The sequence below is a fragment of the Panicum hallii genome, chromosome 4 (genome assembly GCF_002211085.1).
Source record: "Panicum hallii strain FIL2 chromosome 4, PHallii_v3.1, whole genome shotgun sequence".
Lineage (NCBI taxonomy): Eukaryota > Viridiplantae > Streptophyta > Magnoliopsida > Poales > Poaceae > Panicum > Panicum hallii.
The window spans coordinates 1,279,553-1,294,791 of NC_038045.1; the positions used below are offsets into that span (position 1 = coordinate 1,279,553).

Consider the following 15,239-nt stretch of genomic DNA (forward strand, 5'->3'; position numbering starts at 1 on the left):
CAGTTGTTAGGTCGGCCCATCTCATGAAAGCGAAGCGAATAGGCCCGTATAACTGGGCTACGATGGACCGGCCCGTATAATATTTGATCCAATTCACAGGTGCTGGGTAGGGGCTCTTCGGTAATTTGGCGAGTTGGGAGTAGAGGGATTCGTTCGACCGGCGGCGATCGGGAGAGGTGGAGGCCGGCGAGGGCGATGGAGGAGGAGGTGACGGGGAGCGGCGGGGGGATTGGGAGGAAGATGGCTGCGGGGGAGGTGGAGCTGAAGGAGAAGTCGGGGACGGCGTGGAGCCACTCGTACCTGAACCAGAAGCCGTGGCACCCGCTCTCGTACCCAAACCAGCGCCGCAAGTGGATCGCCGAGCAGGTCCACGCCAACCGCGCGCGCCGCCAGGAGGAGGTGCAGCGGGAGTTTGCGCAGGAGCAGGAGTTCTTCCGGCAGACCTCGCTCTTTTCCAAGAAGGACAAGGAGAAGGTAATGCCTCTGCTATTCGTCCCTTGAATCAACTGCTCATAGCCATTAGCCTAAGTAATTGCTAATCCTAAATTATCATGAGATAGTATCCGTGTTGTATGTTTCAGTCATTTGAATTTTAGTTGACTGCTATAGGCAAAACAGCGACATGGATTAGGTTCCACTTTTTGTACTGATAATTATTCTATGATGCTAAAAATTTTAAGCCTCGATGAAGCCTTATTTGAGAAATAGCTCGAAATCCTGATGCGCAAGTCTGTGTTTAGAACCTTGCAGAAACACCATGCTGATATTTTTTTATCCCAATTTCTATGAACCAAATCTGAACTGTGACATACTTACAAGAGAGAACCATAATGTGGATGGCTGGATGTTGTCTTATATTTGTTGTATGGTCACTGTGCGCTCCTCACAAGACCGGACATTCCTGATCAAGCCAACTTTATAGAAACTTTATCTACATCATGCTGCTAATCCTCCATGTACACCATTTACCCATTGACAGCAGCACCAAGGGTATGGCATTGTATAATCTCTGTCCTACAGATTCATTAGTCTGTTAGGGTGACGTTAAGTCCATGACAAGGCTCAAGACAGCACAAGCTCATTTACTGTCCAACATAGGTTGCCAGAAACCATTGCCAAAGAATATAGCTAAACAACAAAATGGGGAAAGCTTTTTCATTTTAACTAATAATGCTGAACCTACTAGCTATTCTTAGTTTCAAGATGTTTAAGAATGCTCTTGTTGTTTTTAAGCTCCAATAAAGCAACTATTTTTATGATTGGTTGTCCATCCTACTGTTACCACTCATGAAGAATTGTTGTCATCAGTATTCAATTTGTTTTGTAAGTTCAGATGGAGGTAATGAAAGCTGTGAGTTTTATGTACGTGCGCCCACCTGGCTACAATGCAGAGAGTGCAAAAGCTGCTGAAATTGAAGATGAGAAGAAAAAGTCAGATCCAGGTGACATGGCTCAAGGTGCAGCAGCAGCAAGTACCTCTTCAATGTAAGTGATACGTTTTCTTTTGCTTCCACATGTTCTTGTTGTTCTTTTCTTTTTGGGTAAGATCCTTCCAGTTTTCCTCAACTGTCCAAGCTAAAAGTTTGGATATTTAGCATGCAGCTGCAGTAAGTAGATTTTGATCTTTGTTTCATCCATCCATTTCCCCAGACCTCACCTTGTGTGGGAGCTTTTAGCACTGGGTATGCATTTTTTTTTTCTGTCCCAGTGTCTTTGTATTGCTTCTCATCAGTTCATTATATCTTTTTTGTAGGCCTGACAAGGGACCTGAAAAGACTCAAGCAGGTGCAGATAAGAAAAATAGACCAAAAGATGTTTTTGGTCGGCCATTGCCAACAGAACAAGAATTCGAGGTTCTCAAAAATGCTCCAAGGTACATCGGCCTCCTCCTTGTTTACTAATGATTTGTTGAACAACCATGAACCATGAAATACTTCTTGTCAGTTCCATTGAAAACTGAGAAACCCAACAAAACAGGAGTTCCATTTTTGTTTTTTTTCCTGTTATTTAAATTGTCATTCTTTCAATGTTTTCTTCATTCCACTTATCCACATAGTGCAGCAGTATGCTGTATTTACATCACTCTTAAGCTTTTTCTTCACATTCAGTGCACATTTACATACCTCTTATTCTCAGGTTAGAAACAGGTGCTCCTGTAAGAATTAAGCCATTTGGAGTTGAAGTTCGTAATGTTAGATGTTTAAGGTGTGGAAACTATGGTCATCAAAGTGGTGACCGGGAATGTCCATTGAAGGATGTGATCATGCCTAACGAGGAGAGTCGATTGAAAAGGGATGATCCACTTACAACTATTATGGCACAGACTGATTCAAGTGAGGTTAGATTTTTCTTGTTCTCTTTGAAATATTATTTTCTGTCGCAAGTTCTGTAGAAATAACTAGCCCTACCATGAATATGTAAATCTATATGCCCAATTTTATAGCCCTTCTGACCTTTTCCCTGCCTCCAATGTCTGCATATTATTTGACTTATCAATAATTGCATTAGGTTTTTTAATAAATGTTGGTATTTTTGTTTCTCCCATATTATTCTTGAAACCATGGTGCTTGTTAGAACATGGCACATACCTGAAATATTTTAAACAGTCCTAAAGATACATTTATCCATGGTCTTGTTAGCAATATTTAATTCCATATATGTCCTACTGATATAGACAATAGGCACATATATTTACTCATTACTTGTTTAAACTTCAATTTTAATGCAAAGAATTCTTTGACAGCCTTTGAAATGGGAACTTAAGCAAAAGCCTGGCATGAGCCCTCCTCGTGGTGGATTCGACCCAGATGATCCTAATCAGCAGATTGTGGCAGAAGACATCTTTGATGAATATGGAGGTAGCCTGAAACACGAAGAACATCCACGCTGGCAAATCCCTATGGCTTTGTTTGGATAATGATCTATTTCCACCTCAATCTCTCCCAATGCATATGTATTGGAGGGGATTAGTATATATCCAAACAAGGCCTCATTGGGCTTTCATAACTTCTGTGATTTGATATTTTTTGCTGCCCATCCTGGCTTCTTGTCTTTCAGGTTTTCTGGGCAACTGTGATATTCCAGCTCTCATTTCCAACTTTACTGCTAGCAAATCCAAGAAACGTTCCAAGAAGAAAAGCAAGCATAAGCAGGTTGAATCTGCTATTCTTAAGGAATCCAGTAGACATGAAAGCAGTTACCATTTATCATCGGACTCTGAAGATGAGAAGAGAAACAATACATCAAGAAGCAAAAGAAGGAAAAAATATTGTTCTGATTCATCACGTTCTGATTCTGAGGTGGATGCTAGAAAAGGCAAGCATAAGTCAAAGCATAAGCATAAGAAAAAACACCAGTCAGAGTCTTCTTCTGATTCAGAAGTTGAGGTTGGTGAAGATACAAGGAGGCATCTGAAGAGGGAACACAGGAAGGAGAAAAGAGAGGAGTCACCATCGTCCTTCTCTAAGGATAAAGGAGACACAGAAAGCAAGAGGCATTCAAGGCGTTCAAGGGAGAAGCGCCACTACAGTTATTCATTGAGTTCTTCTGAGAGTGAGAAGCATTCTCTACGACACAAGGAAAAACAATATTACAGTGAGTCGAGTTCTGGTCGGAGCCATCGACACTCAAGGAGATTGAGGGAAAAGAGATATGACAGCGAGTCAAGTTCTCCTGACGCCAACAGGCGGCCGAGGAGATCAATGGAGAAGCAGCGCCATACTGATTTGAGCCCGCATCATACCGACAGGCATTCACAGAGATCAAGCGGTAAGCGAGACTATACTGAGTCGAGCCGTTATGAAAGCAATAGACATTCAAGGAGATCCCGGGAGAAACGACTCTACTCTGATCCTAGCGCCTCTGATTACTCAGACTCTGATCGGCACAACAAACACCGCCATCATCCTAGGAGAAATTGATCCGCACGGCGTATGTAAATTGCCCACTCCACAGTGTATATCTGGGGATCACTTTCTGAAGATCACCAGGATCCACTTGAGTCTGGTATTTGGTGACCGCCTCAGGGCCGCCCTCTGTGATGTAACAGTAATGTAGTTGTTCCTTAACGATTGTATTGTCGTAGCATGTGATAGGGGTCCCAGAATGTTGGTGGTGGTTTAATTTTGTGCGTCAGGCTGCGTTTGGGCTTTGGTGCTGTGGACTCGCTAATAAACTTTTTTTTGGGTGAAATATAACGCTTCTTTGCGTGAATTTTTCCCAAACCTTGTATAGTTTACCTACCCCAAGTGGCATGACCGCACGACCAACGTATTTCATGAGATAGGCCCCCCCAAAAGATAGGCAGAATCTTATCACGTTTGGTTTTATTTGCTTGTGCCTGGTTCTCCACTCCTTTTTTTTTTCCCAAGAAATCATCTTCCCTAGACGACCAATCTTCATGGGTTGCCATACTGCTGAAGACATGAATGCCAAATTTCCAGTACCATTAGAAAAAATAATTTTCGTGGTCAAACTATGCTTACAATAACACGGGGCTTGTTCCAAAATACGTTTATTTTACCCAAAAAAAAGAAATTTTCTCCATACACCTACTTTTTCGTGTTTGCTAGCTGTGTTGTAAATTTTGCTGCTACAAATAGACTCGAATCAATTCCAAAATGAGTCGATTGATGCTACTCACTCACTGGCATCTGTTCTCCCCACATCCCCAAAGCCAAACCCGAGAGCGAGCGAGCGAGCGAGAGCAGCGGAAGGCAGCTGCAGCGGTAGCCGAGGCCCAACCGGAGCCAAGATGCTGTCGTCTTCCACCTCCACCCTCCGCCTCCACCAACCAACCCGTCCCCACCGCCGCCACCCGCCGGCGCCGGCCGCGGGAGGCGCCACCCACCTCGCCCCCTCCCGCCGGTGGCGCGGGCATCCCCCCGCGGCGCCGCTCCGCGCGCGGCCCCAGCGCATCCGGGCGCTGGACGCCGCCCAGCCGTTCGACTACGAGTCCCGCGCGGCGGGGCTGCTGGAGGAGCGGCAGCGCCTCAAGATCGCCATCGTCGGGTTCGGCAACTTCGGCCAGTTCCTGGCGCGCACCTTCGCGCGCCAGGGCCACACGCTGCTCGCCCACTCGCGGACCGACCACTCGGCGCTCGCCGCCACGCTCGGCGCCTCCTTCTTCACCGACCCGCACGACCTCTGCGAGTGCCACCCGGACGTGGTGCTCCTCGCCACCTCCATCCTCTCCGCCGAGGCCGTCCTCCGCTCGCTCCCCGTCCACCGCCTCCGCCGCAACACCCTCTTCGTCGACGTCCTCTCCGTCAAGGAGTTCCCCAGGAACCTCCTCCTCAGCTCCCTCCCGCCGGACTTCGACGTCATCTGCACCCACCCCATGTTCGGCCCGGAGTCCGCGCGCGACGGCTGGGACGGCCTCCCCTTCGTCTTCGACAAGGTCCGCGTCGGCGACTGCCCCGCGCGCCGCGCCCGCGCCGAGGCGTTCCTCAATATCTTCGAGCGCGAGGGCTGCCGGATGGTCGAGATGTCCTGCGCCGAGCACGACGCGCACGCCGCCGAGACCCAGTTCCTCACCCACACCGTCGGGAGGATGCTCGCCATGCTCGAGCTCCAGTCCACGCCCATCAACACCAAGGGGTACGAGACGCTGCTCCGGCTGGTAGACAACACCTGCAGCGACAGCTTCGACCTCTACAACGGCCTCTTCATGTACAACAAGAACTCCACCGAGCTGCTCAACCGCCTCGAATGGGCCATGGACTCCGTCAAGAAGAAGCTCTTCGACGGCCTCCACGACGTGCTCCGGAAGCAGCTCTTCGAGGGCTCGGCGCAGGCCCCCAACACCTCCAACGTCCGCAAGTGACCATGGCGAATTCGTCCCAGCTAAGCTAGTAATTTAGTTCGTCGGTGCTTGCTGCTCGTTTCATGATCGTCGAGCTGTATACATTTGCATTGTATCAGTCTGTATCTGTATTCTCCCCAATCTAGATTTGAGAGGGGTTCTTCCTCTCTCTCTCTCTCTCTCTCTCTCTCTCTCTCTGGAAGAAGAAGAACCCCATATTCCCTGTCAATTATGCTACATTCCAAGTGTCCCCTCCCCTCTTTGCGGTTGGAAATGTGGTAGGTTGGCACTGTGAAATTTGTGATATGGTGATGAAGAAAGTGAATAAAGGAGTCATCTTTCCATTGTGAGATCGTGATATCAGGATGAAGAAAAAGATCAGTAAAAATCTCAAAGCTTGTCTCTCTGTGTGTCTGTCAGTGAGGATCTTGGATTAGGAGCAAGTTTGTTTTGAGTCACAAATCAGATGCCTTTTAGACTTGTGTATTCCCTGTCGTCCCAAAGTTGGCAGTGCGTTGGTTGCGAGAGCGACCTCCCACAAACCCCCCCTGCGACGACGAGGTTTAGGTGTTTGGTGGCCACTGCTGTGCTTATTCATAAGCGCTGCTGCTGTTGACAGCACTCGGTTGGTAAGCTGCTTTCTTGACAGCGGTGTTGGGAGCACTACTAATCGCAAAAGGAACCTCAAAACCGTGTGCTTTGATTGCACATCATGGAAAACAGCTTCTGGTATTCATCTAGCTCGGGTCCTTGTGACCGGAGTCCTCTGCATCTGAATGGTGCTCTTTGTTTTTGAAAGATCGAATGGCGAAGTTGTTAAGTTGCCCCCAAATAGACAAATGGTCCAAGTTGTTGCAATGGCATTTTTCATTGCATTTCCTTCCCTATATTAAACGAGAAGATGCTGCAACGGCACGCCCTGGTCCTGGTGACTGTGGGCCTTGGATCTGCTGCCGGCACAACATATCGGCAAAGACAATACAAGGATGATGTATAATAGGCAGACGTGCAAGCAAGGCTGCAAAAGGATTGAACAGGTCTTTGTTTTCTCGTTTTGTGGTCTATTTCAAGCCCGAAGAGCAGAAGACCCCGTTTATAGACAGTAGAAATTCCTGCAGAGTTGTGCTGATTCCTGCAAAACATCTATGGGATTCCTGCCAGGTTCATGCTTTCCAAATTTGGTGCAAAAATGACAGAACAAGAACAAGCCAACTTCTTCCACAATTACACGTGAGGCAGGCACAGTGTATCAGGTTCAGTTGAGCTGTTTTGCTCTCTTGCCAAGTAAGCAAGTGAAGCAGGTCCGTGGCCTGACCGATCTCTTTCTTTTCTAAGCCAGCGAAAGGGTCACAGGAATTCGAACGAGTACAGTTTGCGGCAGAGAAAACCTCTATCTATCTTTGGACTTTGGCTGCGAAACACGTGATGAACGATGGGCAGAAAACACACACCTACCAGATCAGAAGCAGATCAAAAAGGGGTCCGGTCCCTTTCGTCCGTCCGTCCGTCCAAGATCTCCATTTCCTTTTGCGCTCGCCTCTCCTGGTCCTGGCGCTGACAGATCTGCACGCAGCAAGTTCTCATGGTTCACGGTACGCGCGGACGCCGGGGCACGTTGCGCATCGTGTGCACGTTTCGACTTCAGCAGTGTCGAGTGGTGGGTAAGATCTGGGTAGGCAGCCTTTCCATGTCAAGTGGCGTTCGTTCAGTTTGCGAAAGGCCAGGTTTCTGTTCTGAAAGCAGCTGATTCGCCATGGGGTTTTTGTGCAGACAATTCTGCATAATGTGACGGGGGGCCTGGAACTTCGAGGGACAGGTTCAGGCGCCAGATTGTTCAGAACCAGCTTCCATGTACAGCAACAACCATTTTGATGATCAATTTCTAAACCTCTTGTGGTTTGTGCTGGGTTGAGCCTTGCGCAGTTGCCCTTGGACCAACCTGTTGCTCGTGCCTTGAGGAAGCTAAAAACAATTTACATCAGGGGCCTTCAGCAAATTTTGGGGGAAGGGAGGGGGGAGGAGCATAGTATTATGTTTCTTCTGATGGCAGCGCATGGGAAGAAGGTGAGGCAAAAGAAGGAAGGTTTATTAGAGGCCCAAAACGAAATGAGGCAAAAGATGGCCGAATTCTTTTTTTGAGCCATGAATCCAAGATGAAGAAGGTTGTTAGAGGCATTTTGGGCCTAGTAGTACTAGGAAAAAAAGCCCAACTAAAATTGGCTTCAAATCAAAAGGGAAAATACGCTTGTATATTGTATATGGACTCCCACACGAGTACACCTAACTCTCGTCGCCCCTCGACAAGTTTTTTACTCCCTCAGTCTAAAAAAACTATTATTTTAATTTTTAAAGTTTGTCCCACAAAAGTGTTTGTTTAGCTTGTAGTAAGATCCACCTAATTAAAGCAATACCAAGTATCAAGAAAAAAGTATATAAAAAAGCGCATAGAGGCAAGCAAATGCTTAATAGATTTTATTTTTCTAGTTTCAATGCATATGCATTTATTGAGAATCTAGAGAACCAAATAAACAATACAATTTTCAATCACAATTGCTATAGTAATTAGAAGCAACAATGTCATTTCTTTTTCCTAGGATGAGCAATGAATCTGAATTTTTCTAAAAGAATAGTCTTTTTGGGACAGAGGAGTAAGTCTTAGTATAAATGACTCTAGCATGCAAAATACTGTATGAGCTTGAACAGCTAATTCTTTATTAGGAAATTTTGGTCGTCAACAGGTCCATTTGCACGCTGATTATGCATGGGCTCATATCGTGAAATGAACTTCAATGAGAAGGTTTCTCATTACAAAGAATTCTTGCTGCAAACTTACTAACCGTGTATATAAGGGAGACCCATATATTAGGCATGAGTAGTCAAGCCTTTCTCTGAAAGATGGTGCAGGTAAATAAGTTCAGAATCAGAAGATGCACAATGTACACACTCTTTACATCCTAAATAAACTCAAGACACGAATAAGCCTTTCTCTGAAGCTGATAGCTTTAGCTTTGTTGGACCTGTCGTCCGTTACACAAACCTGTAGGTGAAAGGATAAGAGCTACTCCTAGCTGGCTGCACATGAAGCTGAACCAGTCCTCGATCGTCCGCGCCTAATCAATCATCTGATGATCATCTCTCCGCTGTCGCAGGTGCTGCGTAGTATGGCAGGCGTGGTTTGCAGTCCGTGTTCCGTGCTCTACTCCCTTTTCCCATGTTCTGTTCTTTTTTTATGATATTTATATATCCTTATTATTTTAAAATATTTATATATCCTTTTGTTAGTATCATGCAAGTGTTTTGGAGTTAGCATTTGCCTAGTTTATGCAGTGGCTGCAGGCATTGCACGAGGCACAAAAAAAAGTAAAGAGAAAATAAAAAAATAACGGGAAGGAATCCTCAGCTAGCTTGGCCCAGCGTTTCGTGCTTATCCAAGCAGATCGAGCGGCCGGCAGCTGGGACCAAGAAACAGCAGAGACTGACGGCCGGACAGGCGGACAGCTACAGCCTGTGGATGCAGATCTTGTACGTATCATCATTATACTTAGAAGAAAACCCAGTTTTTAAATTTAATGTTACAAATTACAGTGTGAAGTGCAAGATCGATCTGAACAACCTTCTCTTCACTTGCAAGATGGTCCTTCCAGGCTCAGGCAACCGGCTCTCATATACCAGCTCGAAACCAAGCAAGCAAAAGCAGATGCAGAGATCAGTCGACTGATCATCGCCTGGAACGTTTACTGCAGCCATCAGGGAGGCGACGAACACAAGAACTGAGACAGCGGAGAGATAATCATCAGGTGACTCTTTCAGGATCAGTTGCTTGCCACTCCCAGCAACTGCGTGTTGCGATGCAAGAATTCGATGCTTCTGTTCCTTGAGGATAATGTAATCCCTGTTGGCATCTTTTATTTTCTTTTCGGACAAAGCTACACGCATGATGCGTGCGTGGCAGATTTTCCCCTGTTTTCGGAGTGCCGCCTGCATTCGAGGAAGGATGTGGGACCCGCCGAGAGCCGCCGGAACGGGTGGCTTTTCCACTATAAACCTGCCACGCCGGCGCGCCCACGCCGACACGCCAAGCGAAAGCTACAGCGAGAGCAGAGCAGCAACCTCCTCATCCTGCCCGCGCCGGGAGACGGTCGGCGGCGGCGGCGGAGGATGGGGCGTGGGCCGGACGCGGAGGCGGAGGATGACGCCGGCGAGACCAAGCCGACGCTGCTGCAGCGGTGGTCCTCGTCGGTGTGGGTCGTCAGCGGCAGCGGGCGGCTGCTGTGGGCGCGCAACGAGGCGTGGCGGGCGCACGCCGGCATGGCCTTCGTGCAGGTCGCCTACGGCGGGTACCACGTCCTCACCAAATCCGTCCTCAACGTCGGCATGAATCAGATCGTCTTCTGCGTCTACCGCGACCTCGTCGCGCTCGCGCTCCTCGCCCCCATCGCCTTCCTCCGCGAGAGGTGCTCCCCGCCCCCCTCACCTATCCAATTCCGGTGTAATCCTCCCTGCTCCAGCAACCAATGAAAAAAAATGCAAATATTTAGTTTCCTCTCTTACTCATCCTAGGGGATTCCTCTGCAAATCGAATTAGGTGTGGAGTCAATTCGAGTGAAATTGTCGGTTTAGCTAGCTGAGGATGATGATTCTTCCCGTAATTTTGGTGTCCGTTCGTGCAGGAACGTGCAGCGCCCGGTGACCCGTCAGCTCCTCGCGTCGTTTGCTCTCCTGGGCTTCACCGGGTAATTTATCTGCCCGTAGAACAACATCCTCAGTTTTTTTTTTCTTTTCTTGTTTCCCGTCGCGTAATACTGGGAAATGGATTCCTCTTCGTGCTACCTTTCTGCAGGATCTTCGGGAACCAGCTCCTCTTCCTCCTCGGCCTCAGCTTCACCAACGCCTCCTACGCCGCGGCGTTCCAGCCGGCGATACCGGTGTTCACATTTCTCTTGGCCGCAATTGTCGGGTAATCGTCGGAAGCCTCTTCTGACATGGCCACGGTCTCAAACGTCGACTGAATTCTAAGTAAATTCTGCATACTTTTCCAGTGTTGAGGTGATCAACATCTTCACGAAAGATGGAATTGTCAAGGTTCTTGGCACAGCCGTGTGCGTCTCTGGTGCTGTCCTAATGGTCTTCTACAGGGGCCCATCCTTGGTTGGGAATGGAGGCACCGTTGCAGCAGATGGAAATGCTCTGGCCGGCTCATGGAGTAGCAATGCCTATTCTGCTCAGTGGTTGACCACAGCCATGCTCAGATATGGTGTGGAAACATGGCATCTTGGGGTCCTGTGCCTTATTGGAAATTGCTTCCTGATGGGTGCTTATCTAGTCATTCAGGTAATGCAAACTTTGGAGCTCTACTTCTCAGTCATGCTATTGGGTCTAGTATTTACTGGAGCGTTCTTTTCTTTTTGTTATACACGAAGAATAAGTGGGGAAGTAATGGAATGTTTACCTTTATTTTTTTTCGAAGTTTACTTTTTTATGTTCATGATTAATACAGATTGTTGTCATTTTCTGTTGTGACTACTCCAGGCTCCGGTCCTGATAAAATATCCTGCAAGCTTATCCTTGACAGCTTACTCCTATTCCTTTGCCACCCTGTTTATGGTGTTGACTGGGGCATTTGGTACCAGTGGGCTCCACGAGTGGGCACTGACAACAACCGAGGTCATAGCTATCTTATATGCTGTAAGTATATAATATACTCCTAGATTCGACTTGTATGATAATGCTGAGAGCCTGAGATATATAAATCTCCTTGGTTGTCTAACCACATTTGTTGCTTGTACCACCAGGGAATTATTGCATCTTGTCTGAACTATGCGATCATGACTTGGGCAAACAAAATTCTTGGACCCTCTCTAGTCGCCCTGTACAATCCACTCCAGCCAGCATGTTCTACCTTGCTTTCAACTATTTTTCTTGGAACCCCAATTTATGTCGGAAGGTCTGATCCAACTCTCAACCCTATAACTATACCAAGTTGCTGTTTCAACATTGTGTTTTGGTGATTTCTCAAGTTTTGGATCCTTTAAATTCGTGGCACAGCATGAGTTTATCAATTTATCAGTTGTGCATCAGTTTGATACTCTTTCAAGCTAAATGATATTAGTTTTGGTGTTTGATGAATGATGACATTTTCATGTATATAGCTGTGGATAATATTGCTTCTCTCACTGTGAGATCATAGCCAACTTGTAAATTTTGACCTTGTTTACATCTGCATTTCTACTCTTTTCAGTGTTATCGGGGGACTCTTCATCATCGCTGGTCTTTACCTGGTTACTTGGGCTCGTTACAATGAAGCTCAGAGAGTGCTGACAGCCAGTTATTTGCAACCTCTTCTTGTGGAGGATCTACCAACCTCCAAGGCCGAAGGAGGTTCCTTCAGTGGCTCCATTGATCCCTATACCCGGGAGGGGTAGATTGATTGGTTCAATTGTTTTTCCTAGGACAGCAGCAACAAATTATTTCACACGTGTCCTTATTTTAATACATTTCTTGCCTAGAGTCGTCCTCTTCAAGATATCACGCTTTAAGAAAGCATGCTATTACCATTTCAAGTATTTGAAGTAAGTTCCATCGTCACGAAGATTTGCAGGGTATGAAAAAATCATATCCTGAACATAAGTTGGACATTCTTGCCGGTGGCCGTATTTGCAGAAGATACCTTGAGAATTTGCAGTGATCCTTCAGCTTCAATAGTTTTCGTTACAGGTCCAAGGCTAACAGCAGTTGGAACAACCTCACCAATGAAAGGTACTTACCCTCGACGGCTTGACATGTTTGTCTCTGTCTTATGAGTTTGGGAGCGTCAACATTGTATGCCATATATCCATTCCTATCATCTAAATGAGCTAACTTGGCCTGTATCATTTGTATTTAAACATTCAGAAACATGTATCACTTGTCATTCGTATTGCACAGATTTTGCTAGCATTTACTTTTGCTAACTTAAATTTGTTTTGTGTGCTAGCAGACTATTCTTATAGGCCTGGAAACTGAAGCTGCAATGCACTTGAGCTATTATTACTTATGGCGAGATAACTGTTGTTCTGTGACAGTATTCCAACTGATACCGGATCTTTGTAACAATTAGTTATAGTACTCGTACTGTCCTGTTTGTTGTATATGTGTTTATCTTCTCTATTTCTTACGTTGTATATGCTTTTCGCGGGCTATATATATGTAAATGATTATGCAGTTACAAATTGAACTCGCATGGCTATTTGGGACCGTGTGAGTGCTCACTGCTCCCTTCTTTTCAAAATGTAGAGCAGAATTTGACCTGGTCATGAAACGACACCATATAGAAGTACTTTCAATATGAATCAAAATGTACTAAATTCTATGAAATCGGCACCATCTGCTTTTTGTCAAGACCATTGTTCTTATGTGACAATGGAACCCGACCTGCTTTCTCCCCTGAGCCCCTGACTCGCTCCTTCCCTCTCTGTTTTTCTATTCCTCCCAAATGTCCTCAGTCCATGTTAAACTATCTGATTTTAGGGACATCCATCGGTTCCCTGGCTCACGGGCTTCAGGTTCCTTGCCACCTCACCGTATGGCTCCCATGTCAGGTATGACTGTGAATTGGCATTGCTCCTCGTAGATGGAATAAGCCCATGTGCACGATCAAGCATTGGAATTGACATAACAACGTACATGTGTCGAAGTAGATGGGAGGTGGGTGAACGACTTATTGGAACTTCAAGTTCTTTTTTTTCTCTCTCTGGAACTATAGATCATTTGGATCCGATTGTTGATCCTTTGTGTCGGTTACAATTGTTGTAACGAAGTAAAATCTAATAGGAAAATACCTTGTACGCACATATCTACATGCACACCCTTCAAAACAACGACACGTGTACTGAATCGTCACCGTGCTGATGCGCACAACTTACAACTGCTATCACATACGTTTAACAGGCAGACAAATTAGACCAGCTATTATAACAGAACGTAAGGAGACTGAATGTTGAGGTGGAGGAGAAAGAAAAGGAGAAAGAGAAGAAGCGGGTTGTAAGTTTACAGCCGATTTCAGCATAAGAACCAAGAAACTTTGTGAGAGAGATAAGTGGACCATATATTAATGGTGAAAAGCTAACTATTGTATGAGTGGGCTGAGAGATAGACTGCAAAGATCCTTAGTCGAAGATAAAATGAGCCAATTATCCAAGAAATAGAGGCTTCAATTGCAGCAGCAAGGATCGGGGCGGCGCTGCTTGGGAGTGATGGTTTGGAAAAGGGGGAGGTTTTACAGGGCAGAGGACATGTACCAGACATGGCCATTCCTAACGCCATCTTTTAGTGGGGATGATTGATAGAGGAGATTCAGATTTTACCCACTGCCTGAAACATTGTGATTTTAGCAACCCCCATTAACCTGCAAATACAGACCTCATACTCAAGCAGATAACAAAACCATGAGTCGTCATGTGTGCTAGTTCGATTTTGATTTGCTTCGTCACTGGATTTTATTATACTTCCCAATTTGATCATGGTATATCATGAACTCTCTGACTTGCATCTTTTTACTTTCTCAAACTGATAATGAATGTTTATGCAGAAACAAGTTTCCAAGTATCTAACACAGTCCATTTTCGTTTGTGCAGCAGCTATCGCGATTCTGTCAGCATACACCCAACACTATAATGCAGTGGTAGTTCGTAGTGGTAACCAGGGCACCTTAAAGTATTAATACTGATGAACTTGTGGTCTTGCTTGCCTCCTGAATTTTCTGTATATTTGTGTCATTGTGTGTCCATCCGTACTGAGTTGTCGGTTTGTTGCTACCATCTTGCTATGGGGCTTATCCTATTTGCACCATCTCTGCAAGTCTTTTGCCTTGATCAAACACCTTGCGTGGGCAAACAAAACGGCCGTCCTGTACTTTCTGAAGCTCGTCCTCAGAATGCGATGGCAGATATAAGTCAGCAAAATGTTTTCCCATCAAGGCCCTTCTTGTTTGCCTGCACTCGAATGCGTTCTTCTGATCTCCTCTACTTCCAGTTCACCCAATTGCTTCCTTTGCGGTCGCCTATCTAAACTCAAAAGACAAGCATCATCTGTTATTATGGTCGTTGTTAACTTGCATTTATCTTTTGCGTCAGATTGTTCTTTCAAGCATAGGAACTTGACGCTGCAACATGATTGAACTTTCAGGCATGTGAACTGAAGCTGCACCATACTAGTAGAGTAATAGGTGTGGCAAAGACTTCCGTGATAATAGACCCAACGTATTTTGTACATTCAGGTGAAAATCAAAATATTACTCCTAAGGCCAATATCGGATTGTGAACTTGCTGCAGGGTGCACGCATGCGTCTTGTATCTGTGTTTTATCCTCCCTCTGTTTCAAATCTTGTTCATGGCTCCAGCAATCAAAAATTTTTGTACAGTTGCATAGTGTAAGATATGCATAGTAAAAAGTATATTTT

General features: G+C 45.9%; 3 protein-coding genes across 5 annotated transcripts; all 3 read left to right on the forward strand.

The window, feature by feature from the left end:
- Window positions 1–165: 165 nt before the first annotated feature.
- LOC112889470 (uncharacterized zinc finger CCHC domain-containing protein At4g19190) lies at window positions 166–4,223 on the forward strand. Its single transcript, XM_025956135.1, has 6 exons — window positions 166–474; window positions 1,334–1,485; window positions 1,754–1,873; window positions 2,137–2,338; window positions 2,744–2,858; window positions 3,058–4,223. The coding sequence occupies exons 1-6, from the start codon at window positions 196–198 to the stop codon at window positions 3,918–3,920; spliced, it is 1,731 nt and encodes a 576-aa protein (XP_025811920.1). The 5' UTR covers window positions 166–195; the 3' UTR covers window positions 3,921–4,223.
- Window positions 4,224–4,638: 415 nt separating this feature from the next.
- On the forward strand, window positions 4,639–6,153 carry LOC112888411 (arogenate dehydrogenase 2, chloroplastic-like). Its single transcript, XM_025954621.1, has one exon. The coding sequence runs from the start codon at window positions 4,754–4,756 to the stop codon at window positions 5,822–5,824; it is 1,071 nt and encodes a 356-aa protein (XP_025810406.1). The 5' UTR covers window positions 4,639–4,753; the 3' UTR covers window positions 5,825–6,153.
- A 3,235-nt stretch (window positions 6,154–9,388) lies between these two features.
- LOC112889408 (WAT1-related protein At5g45370-like) lies at window positions 9,389–13,089 on the forward strand. 3 transcript variants are annotated; one of them, XM_025956019.1, is made up of 9 exons: window positions 9,771–10,257; window positions 10,474–10,536; window positions 10,644–10,760; window positions 10,843–11,134; window positions 11,333–11,488; window positions 11,596–11,747; window positions 12,042–12,221; window positions 12,310–12,559; window positions 12,777–13,089. In XM_025956019.1, the coding sequence occupies exons 1-8, from the start codon at window positions 9,962–9,964 to the stop codon at window positions 12,374–12,376; spliced, it is 1,323 nt and encodes a 440-aa protein (XP_025811804.1). In that variant the 5' UTR covers window positions 9,771–9,961; the 3' UTR covers window positions 12,377–12,559; window positions 12,777–13,089. The 3 variants fall into 3 exon arrangements, with proteins under 3 accessions (XP_025811805.1, XP_025811804.1, XP_025811803.1); XM_025956018.1 differs by having other exon boundaries at window positions 12,780–13,089; XM_025956020.1 differs by lacking the exons at window positions 12,042–12,221; window positions 12,310–12,559; window positions 12,777–13,089 and having other exon boundaries at window positions 9,389–10,257; window positions 11,376–11,488; window positions 11,596–11,737.
- The last annotated feature ends 2,150 nt before the right edge of the window (window positions 13,090–15,239 follow it).